The sequence below is a fragment of the Aplidium turbinatum genome, chromosome 9, assembly GCF_918807975.1.
Source record: "Aplidium turbinatum chromosome 9, kaAplTurb1.1, whole genome shotgun sequence".
Lineage (NCBI taxonomy): Eukaryota > Metazoa > Chordata > Ascidiacea > Aplousobranchia > Polyclinidae > Aplidium > Aplidium turbinatum.
The window spans coordinates 20,935,315-20,946,239 of NC_137480.1; the positions used below are offsets into that span (position 1 = coordinate 20,935,315).

The 10,925-nt window shown below is 35.8% G+C and overlaps 1 protein-coding gene across 1 annotated transcript; it reads left to right on the forward strand.

Moving 5' to 3' along the window:
- Positions 1–2,272: 2,272 nt before the first annotated feature.
- On the forward strand, positions 2,273–10,681 carry LOC145776775 (uncharacterized). The gene is made up of 7 exons (XM_082588002.1): positions 2,273–2,390; positions 2,921–3,093; positions 5,846–5,927; positions 6,252–6,342; positions 6,746–6,846; positions 10,407–10,465; positions 10,622–10,681. Exons 1-7 carry the CDS (start codon positions 2,273–2,275, stop codon positions 10,679–10,681), a joined length of 684 nt encoding a protein of 227 aa, XP_082444128.1.
- Positions 10,682–10,925: the final 244 nt, after the last annotated feature.

Genomic DNA, 10,925 nt, shown 5'->3' on the forward strand with positions numbered 1-10,925 from the left:
GAGAGATAAACAAACACGCATTCGCAGTCTATGTCACCGTGGCGTTAGCCGCAACAACAGTTGAGGCTGAGAGATCTTTTTAGTGCAAGAAATGAATCAAAACACGGCTCAGCGATAACTTCTGATCTCCTCTAAGACTAGTATGTACCTCATTGCCACCATAAAAGATTAATGAAGAGAAGATAAATCGAGTTGTTAGGCTACTGGCCTAGTTGACGAAAGCGTTGAATGGACTTTTATTTATGGTGGTATTTGCTGATAATGTTGTAAATATATTTATGATGTTTTAGCTAAAAAAAGGTATCAAAAAGTGAATTTTATATTGGCAAAAGCTAGCTACTTATCTTTCAAATAAATAATTTAATTTGCCAATTCAGCATTTTTTGTTGAAACAGGCAAAATATTTAGTCAAAAATTTTGGGTCCACTCAAAATTTGGTCTGCTACGCCACTGCACCAGCGTCTACCTTATTACTCGTCATATAAGTATTGCCAAACACTTTTTTTATTGAAAGGAAATTTTACTCTATAAGAAATGGTTTAAAATGAAGACAAAGTTTTCCTCAAAAAGTTGTTTGAAACGAAATAAAGGCGAATGAATTTTCCGCCGAAACGAAATTCTTATAGTTTTGTTGGATACTCGCAAGTGGAAAATTCGGTATTTCTTTAAAATAAAAAGACATTGTAGATTTAAATTTTTCTGTTTTTGTTTTATGACACTGCAAAAATTTATTATTTTTCGAAACGAAATTTCTGAAGAAATTCAAGACTAAACTAAGACTAAAAATTTTGTGTCAAAATGGCGTATTTCAAAATATTTTTGTTTCTAATAAATCAAAATAAAGATTTAGTGGACGGGAAGGCAAGGAATCCAATCATTGTGTCCATCTCCAAGCGTGCCATTTAGTGTCTATTAAGACACAGTGGCACGATCTTGCTGCATCCATATGCTCCTCACGACTCCAAAGGCAGCAAAATTAGAGAACAAACTAAAAACTGGGATGTACTTTCCATATTTAGAGATTTTCTTATAGGCCTATTTCGTTTTCGTTTCATGTTTTTCAAACATAGTCTTCACTGAGAAACTTTATTCGAAACCTGATGAAATCGAGGCAGGATATTTTGTATCGAAACAAACTATTTCACATTTTCGAAATAGTTTTGCTTGCAACAACTCCACTAAGAGACAGCTGAGACAAATGTCAGTATTTGAGTCATCAAAATTTCGTTGTCAAGAAAATTTGTCAGTGGGAGCTTCCACACAAAACACGTCCACAGGTTCATTTATGAAAGCCGTGACCATGTATAAAGATGTTATAATGCATTAATTTAACATACGATGTATTTTAAAGCATCTGCTTTTTATTGAGCTTTTTTGAATGGCAATTATTTCGTTGATTTCAAGTAAAGGAAATAAAATTGATTGCTTTTTGTTAGATTTGTTCGAGTGCTAATCCTGTCCCTGTTGTCAGCATCGTAATCCTTTATGCAAACTAAGCTTTTGTTGCACCATGAAAGCACAGTCTGCCACTCGCATCGGAATTTTTTTCTCAAAACCTATGTCTGGCTATGTCAAAAGAGAACAAGCACTACCGAGCTACCAGAAAGATATACGTGTTATCCGTTTGTATTATAATATCAAGCAAAATATTTCACTGCTTTGTTATAGGCCTTTAATACAGATTAAAACATACAAACAATCCTATGGCCGAATAATTCAATTCGGATTTTCGGAGTTAATCAGCGGACAAAAATAACAAAACCCTAATCCGATTATGACGTAACAACAGGGCCCTTGGCAGGTGAGAAAGATCGGTAAGTCATACTTGAAACGGTCTTTTTGGATAATGATTTGTGGGAACATGCTCCATAACTACAGACGCTTTTGACCACATGTTGCTGAACGTGGTATTGGCTTAGCCTAAACATTCAGGTAGTTAGTAACTGGAGATAGAGATTACAAAAAAGCAAGTATGTAACCGCAGTAAAAAGCTTTTTTCAAATAGATAAAAGATTGGATGACTAGTTTTGTAATTAAGTAGTCAGTCCGTTTGTTAGATATTTTAGCATCAGTCGGTCAGTTGGAAATAATTTTGTTGTAGAGTTAATACAAAATGACAATTAGACTGTGACCTATATTTTCACGGAACTGAAAAAGCAATCTTACCTTCTTTTGAAATGAGCAAACTGTTACAATAACAGTAAACGGTTAAACACATTTGTAAAACTTGTGTAATTCAATTTCTAGAATTTAGAAACGTGTAAGAGAAAATATGAACTATCAAAGTCGTATCCAGGCAATCTCTGCTTTGCATCATTTGCATTGTAACAACACACAAGGACCTTACACCCCGTTTGTACACGCCCATTCCATGGCTGAATCATTGGCAGGTCAGTGAAGTCAAAACAAAGTGTTCTGTTTTTTGTAGGAAGCATATAGTGCCATATGACACAACAGAGTTTAATTTATATCAAGTGTCAACACATATAATTTTAAATGAACGGATTCATTAATGCTTAAACAGATAGCACCACTCAATGATTTGGCAGGGCTGTGTGAAGGGGCAGGTGGAAGTACATCCATTGTTGCATGGCCCGAAATGTACCTGTCCACCAAAACAAATTTGTTTTTGTATGACTTAACCATTTTAATGTCTTACTGGCTGCGCACAGAAAGGACTCGCGAATGAAAAGACAATATATTAAAAAAATGGATGGAAGTCGGTTAAGTTTCAGAAAAAAATGAATTCTGCAACCTCTTGATACAATACGTTTACACAGTTAGGCTAAATCTCTTTAATCTGTTTCAACCATTCCCAAAAGCCCATTTTGCGCACAGAGCGCATATAGTTACATAATTGATAATTTTGATTGGAAAACCAATAGAATTTTACAGAAACTTGCACTGATGATTTATACAGAGTATATTCTAAGAAACGGGCATATCCCAAGGAAGCATCGTCGTAGTAGAACAGCTTTCACTTCCTTGCAATTGGAGGCCTTGGAGAGGACGTTTAATGAAGGGCAGTACCCAGATGTGGAGACAAGAGAAAACTTGGCCATGTGCACGAATCTTGCAGAGGCTAGGATTCAGGTATGGGTTTCCAAACAATTTGCAAAAGGCTATTCTACTGTATTCTATTGTAAAATGTTAGTGATAAAATCAACGGTATTTCCGAAGTTTTGTGAGCCAACAAGACTGCTTGGGGAAGGAGCCAAACTGGAAATACCTGCCTGAGTATAAAACTGCAAAACAGTTACAAACGGATTTAGTGGCAAGTCTAGAAAGCACTACAGGATTGGGCTAGGGCTTCACATTTTTGCTCTTTGATCAGATTTCAGGAAGTGAATGAACTAAGCCAAGTGCTTTGAAAACAAAAACAAATTTAGCTTTGCTCTCCACGTTAAAAACCTAATACTTTAATCCAATTTAAGACTAGTAGGCTGCAGGTCAAGTACTGTGCGCATGATTTCATTTAGTAAAAACTATAAAACCTGTTCCTATTTAAACAATTCAGTTTTCGAAAAAAAAGAACTTTAAAAGCACAGCAGATTTAGTTTGCTTACGGTGAACTGAGTTGCAACGACAATAATGAAATTATCTTACAAAGCATTTTTTCTTAGTTGCAAAATTGTCTACAAACTTTACCTACTTTGTGTATACTTTAAGAAATCTTTCGGTATACCGTATACCAGGGGTGCCCAAACCCCAACTCGCGATACGTTTTTGTATGGCCCGTGGCTGTAGTTATACAATCTGTTACTTTTGGCCTACAGACACACAGAAATCGTACAAATTCAACTTCCATTTAAAAAAAAATTGATTTAGACAATAATACAGTATTTTCTCACAGACACATCCAGGCGAGAAACGTTAGAATGATTGTTGCGTCATAATTGCGAAATCAACTATTATTTATCGCTAGAGAGTGTAGTAGTAAGCGATACCGACAGTCGAGCATTCATTTATTTTCTTGTTAGCAAATTCAACGGCCGCATCTAATTAAGCTTCTCTGCGAAGCCGACAGCAACATCTTTTTCTCTTGCCTTTTAATCAGCAGCTGGATAAAAACAAATTTCCAGAAATGCAAAAGTTTACAAAAGAAATATTGAGCTTGTTCGGTGCCACATGTTTTGTGTGAGCAGACGTTTTCGGTTGTCAACAAGAACCGCTTGACACCCGCCTATGTGATATTCTACGCTTGTCTACCACTAACCTCTAATCAGACTTGACCTGGGTATAGAAATCAAGAAGTTAGTTTCACTCTTGACACTAACATCGTTGTGTTTTTACAAAGTTTCTGGATGTGTTAATTTTTGATGAAAAAACAGATAACTTATGCAGTATAGCCTACAGCCTAACTTATCATTTCCCATACAACAAAATACTTAAACCTGCATATTGCTTTGTTGTATGAAAATTACATTAAATAATCTACATGAATCTTTCCACAAAACAATATTGCCTGAGGCTAGTGGCCCGCGAGCATTTTCGCTTATCAAATTTGGCCCACGTAGGAAAAAGTTTGGACACCCCTGTGTATACGTTTCACATAAATTTTCCTGAAAAGCATTGTACGTGTTGGTAATTGTAAAGTTTTGTTTAAAGCATAAACTAAAACTTGCTGAAGAACAAAGTATTTGTAAGCCAGCTTATGCGCGATTAAGGGGCAAGTGGACTAAACATGAAAGTTGTATTGATCCTCTACTACTCCCAAAGCGATTGTCTCAAGAACACTTCAGCAGCTAATGAATGTAGCTTGTCGACTAACGAACGATAATCCGATATGATGGGACTTCATCTTTCAATACTTGTGTGGGAAAAGCAAACACTTTGTTAAACAATTTTTAATGAAGCTGTTTTCACACAGAAAGAGTGTTATTGTAATCTGCGAGAACTACAGAATACGAATTCTCCATTGTTGCAACAGTTTAGACTTTGAGTCAAACTTATACCTCTGGACCGTCTGGACGGGAATATATGGGAATATGCAAATATAAAACTTTGCAAACGAAAATCATTGCTTTCAGAATTTTGCCAAAACTGATAAACTGCTTTGACATAAACCTGCTGCTGATTTGAAAAGCGTGATCATTACTGAGCAAAGTTTTGAGCATCTGTCAAACTTTTTCCAAGGCCGATTGTTCTGAAAACCGTCATGCCATGGACCTGATATTTTTTTGCTGTTCTTATTGTGATGCAAACTCCATCGCCGCTACACTTTACTGCGCGGTTTCTCGGTTGCTTCATGCCAGATGTAATCTACTGTGTTTCATTGTTTTGGCTCAATCTATTTTTCATGATTCTCTTTTATCTAACAGACTGCGCTATGTTGAATAAACCAGATAGGTCGAAACATATTGTACTATAGCTACACGACTTGCCATTTAAGTTTGTTGCAAAGTAATTACAGCGCTTTATGGTTTATGAGGTAGGCTAAACCTGAGACCTGAATTGTGCAGCAGATTGTGTGGTAGACCGTTGTGCAGTATACTTAATATTGGTTGGTTGGTTTTGAATCTTTATCCTCGGACTGACAAAGCCTTAATAGGTTATTCCTGGTAGTTTTGCATACTTATAGAGGCTTTTGACACAGGGCCGGTTACCGAGATTGGCAGTGTAAAGTTTTCGATTGTTAAAGTGTTGTTTCCGGGGAATTATTCCATTTACTAGGTGCTGCTGAATGGAGAGCAGTCCTGAAATGCGTTAGTCAAGCGCACACCCCGAGAGTCAAACCAGCGCCGCGTGATCTTGAGCGGGCGCGTAACCACTGAGCTAACGGGGTGGACTTTTCTGTGTTCTTTGTTGTAAACTATTAATTTCTTTAATGTTACATCAACTTTAGGTTTGGTTTAAAAATCGAAGAGCAAAGTTTCGAAAGCAACAAAAATTGAAAGTGCAGCAGTCGAAAGCTTCAGATTCTAAAGGTAAGGATATTTTTAATCCGCTAAATGACGCTATATAGCAATTTTGTTGTGACGTTTTTTTGTTGCAACCTTTGCTGGTTTGGCAATTGTTTCAAATTAAAGACTTTTTTGACAAATTTGATTCTTAATTTTGTTTGTAGCATTTTTGCGATTTTAAGATGCAATATTTGTTACATTTTGTACAACCTTAAGTTTAACCAAATTTTGCCGAAAAGCAAATTCAAATGAAAAATAGGAATGCTTGAACCGTACCAATACTCATCAATTTACTGCATGAAGCATGACAATTGCAATCGAGTAAAACTGTTTTTTTTTGACATGAAGATTCTGAAGATTCTGCAACCAGTTTATCAGTTCAATCGCATACACAAACCTCGTCTGAATCCATGTCTAAACCAGCTGCCAGCAGTGAAGTGTGAGTAGAATACTGTACTAGTACAATGCGTTACAGAACTAAATATAGTTCTGTAATGTACGTAGAGTTACAGAATATACAATAGTTTGGTTAAATTTATTTGCTTTCTTTACTGGTTCTCTTAGCCTACTTTAAATGCTTTTTTTTTGCTATATAACTCCTGAGTTGAGTTAAAGTCAATTGGCACTGGGGTGAAGCATCGGGATATCCCAGAGATTTAATTAGTTTTTATTGTATTTCTGATTCGTAGTTTATTGATTGTTGGATTGTGGAGCCTTTATTTTCAAAGTGACAAACCGTTTTAGAAACTTGATTCAGTCATCTTTGGGTATAATCTGCATCAGAGCCTGTGAACCAGCGACTTTCCTTAACATTACCGTTTAATATGTTATATTCTCATCAGTACACCGACAACCTCGTCAATCCATCACATTAACAAGCCAGTCCACCTTCCACAATCACTTCCTTCTCATCAGATTGCTCATGAAGCCCATCAGGATTCTGGTAAGCTTTTGTGTAATAATCCTACACATACCGTTTTCTAATCCTTATCAGAAAGAACCTCAGCAATAATAGCTAAAAAACGCACAGACATATGTAGTCCAATAGCAACAGTTCATAGACTTTATACCAATTAAAAATGCTTAAATAGTAATTGAGTTGCATGCGTATTTATTTCTACCAAGATAGCTGAGTTGGTTAACGCGTGACTTCGTGACCGAAGAAGCTTCAAGGTCAAGAGAGGCTGGTTCGACTCTCGGGGTGTGCGCTTGAGAAACGCATTCTAAGGACTGCTCTCTATTCAGCGGTACCTAATGGATGGAATAATTCCCCGGCAACAACACTTTAACAATCGGAAATTTCACTCTTTCAATGCCGGTAACCGGCCCTGCGTCAAGAGCCTCTACAAGCATGCGAAACTACCAGGAATAACCTGTCCAGGCTTTGTAAGTCCGAGGATAAAGATTCAAAACCAACCAACCAACCAACCTAGGCTACTTCACATTGATCACTCTTCTTGCATTGGTGTTGAATATTTTATTATATATCTTTAGCCCAACTTACATAATTACGTGGAAAGTATTGTTTTTATAAATCTCTAGTTGAAATATGGTTTTCTGTCAATTATTCCCATAGCCGTACGAGACCAAACCATTTTGGGGGGGACAGAACGTAAATTTTCCCAAATCTGCACGCTTTTATAGAAATTGCCCAAATATAATGTATGCGGTGCATGATAACAGTGAAAAATTAACATAACAAGATCAATTAATCAATCAATCATTTTATTTTTCGTCATTAACGCGTCCGGGACGAAAAAGATACTAACTACAAAAATCGATATAAACCCACCAGCACGTTAACGAACGGGAAAAGGTGGCAAAACCTTGAAAGGTATTTTTGAAGACACCTTGCTTGTGCATTGCTCAATACTTCTGCACTTTGGCATTGTGTAACAAAATTGAACAGTGATGTATAATGTGCTGTGCTGCTTGAGGTTTGCCACAAGCGCAGACTGGTGAGTCACACAAACCCCAGGGAAACATGTTGTACTTGAAGCAACCAACACCAGTAGGGAGGCGATTTAGTCACACACTGTTCAAATTGTTACACACTTCTTCCTGATCATTTGACACACAATTTTCAATATAATTATTACTTTCTGCTTCCTGGCTTAAATCCATGACTATTGGTTCTTTTTTTATAATTTCGGCAGATAATCCTTCCTCATGCAAATCATGATCTACTGTTGTCTATTTCTACATTTCTGACAGATGTCAACTTTACAATTGATACATGAGTGGCCTCAGTATTTTCCATATCCTTATCACTGTTTGCTCCATTAGCAACCTCGGCAATTGTTGACTCTTCATTTGCTCTAAAGCTATTGTGTCACTGCCGGAAAGATTCTGAGCTCTTGTTGTACCGATACTGAACGTTAACTGCCGTTGCTTTGGATCTTCATTGACTTTTATAAATTTAACGTTACTATCTTCACTGTGTATCCTCTTCAGGTGTTCTTTTTTGTAATCAGAGTAAAACCTATTTTACACACTGTACATTCTACCTTATATCTGTACGATCTTTTTCTAGAATCCATTCTGCTTATCTTAAAAATAACTTATCTGTATTAAAACACCTCATTGAGTATGCATTCAAGTGCTTTAATTAATTCTCCATTGTATAATATCTATGCCAATGAGGTAATATCAAAATTAAGATAGGCATACACATCCAGATATAATGTTTTAGGTATGTTGCTCTCATAGTCAAATTTCTGCAGTATTTCAGGCGCTTGCTAACTGCTGACATCAGAACCAAGGGCTATACAACTGCAGTAAACTATAGTACGGTACACATATCCAATGCATGTCATCGTGCAGCAGTAACTGTTGAATGCTTGAGCTAAAAACTATAAAAATATGCTTTCTACAACATCACAAGAAACACTTTCCATGCATGCCGCTTGCCAACAATTTTTTGCAACCAGAAAAAGCAGGTCAAGTTAATGCAAACAACTGGATCTGTCTCCACAGAACAGAAGTCAAGATATTAATGAAAAAAGTAGAGCTGCCATGTTCCACACAAGATCTTGCAAAGCAAATATTTTGCCAGCTTGCATGGCAGGTTTTGAGTTTGGAAAGCTTTGAAATAAATTAATATATTATGATTGGTTTGAAATTATATATTTCAGCAGTCGCATTTTAAATGTTGGTGAAATTAACATGACACAGTTGCATAAACAAACTAAATATATATATTTGTTTTTTGGGATGCAACTGCATCATTTTAATTTGGGTAGTTTTATAAAAGTAACCAAACAAAGCTAAGCAACACCACAACATTAACATTACATTTAACAGGTATATATAACATTTTTTTGTTAAATGTTGTGGTGTTGCTTAGCTATGTCCGTTTATGGTTAAAAAAGTACTGTAACCTCTCCACTCGAATTGTTTTATAAAAGTATTCACCAGATTTATATAAATTCATATTTTGTAGTTGCCCAAATCAAGATGATGCATTTATGGATGTTATGAAAAAAATTAAAGACTTTGTAAATTTTGATGCCGTGGCAACTGCATTATGCCAATTTGGGCAGTTTTATAAATAGACCAGAATCAGATAATTTCATATTTTTTTGTTGCCCAAATCTATACGATACAGTTATGTAAATGGGAAAAATTAATGAATTTTTTCATTTTGGGGAAACTGCCTCACGCTAATTTGGGCAGTTGCATAAACAGACTAATCAGTTTCATCAGATAATTTCATGTTTTCAGTTACCCAAATTAACACGATGCATTTGTGAAAATTAATAAAATTAGCTATATAGCAAATTTTGCGTTTTGATTTGGGCAGTTTTACAAAAGTATTAGAGACATATTTTGGTGGCTGCCCAAATTGGCATAATGCAGTTGGTTAAATGCATTTCGTACTACAGTTTGATCACCATGCAATACAATACATCAATACGGGTGTGCCAAATGAAAATTTTGCGGCACATTTCTTGTGCAAATAAAAGGCTGTACTTAGTTTGATAGATAAAAGATATTAATTTATAGTTTTTCTTAATTCATGCAATTTTGTAGCTTTTTATATAGCAATTTTTGCCCTAATAATTGCAAGATTTTGCCCGAATTCGCGACGTTTTGAAACAACAGGGGGGCGGCTGCCTCCCCTGCCCCCCTGGCTCGTACGGCTATGATTATTCCTTCCACCAGATCCCGCTAAATTGAACGATGTTTTTGAATTGCGTTGCTTAACCGCACACCCACACAGTTGAACCATCGATGCTTGTTCTTGGCATAATTTTTGTTCTCAAAGCCTGATGGTTATTGATTGAGCCACCTTGGAAAGGTGTAAACAAATGTATCAAGGAATAACAGCAAACACTACATTTAATCGTTCCTTTGCAGCCAAATATTTTTACTTCTTAATCACTAAGAGGTTAGGTTGTTGTGCAAATGCCAGCATTTGATGAATGCAAGATAGCAGTAGGCTACCATCTTTAATCACTGACATATAAAAAGTTGGTTTTGAAAAAGGCTATTTTGTTTCAGAAATCCCTTTTCAACAGAACGATTGGTTTGATGTTAACTACAGAATGCCAAGTTTTCAGGTGAGTACAAGAATATCAATCCGACTGAGATATAAAATAAGTATTGTTCACAAAACAATAAATGCTAATGCTACAAAAGTGCTCAATGCCAAGCAAAAAAGCCTAGCAGAGCAAATTACATCAAATTCAGCTACTGTTTTCTAATAACTTCTACAGCCTGTTTCATCCTTTACTCAGGATCATCAGAAGGTCCTTATTCAAATAGAATCTTATTAAAATAGAATTATTAAATAGAAATTGAATATATTATTTTATTTGAATAAGGAACTTCTGATGATCTCCAGTAAAGGGTAAAACAAGCTGTAGAGATTATTAGAAAAGAGTGGCTGAATTTGATATGTTGTTCATATAAAGATATTGTTCAAATATGGTTCATCATAAAAGCATTAGTATCTCTTCCATCTAACGAATTTGTTTCTGTTGCTTAAGATTGTTTTATTAGTCTAATGTATATAGTTAG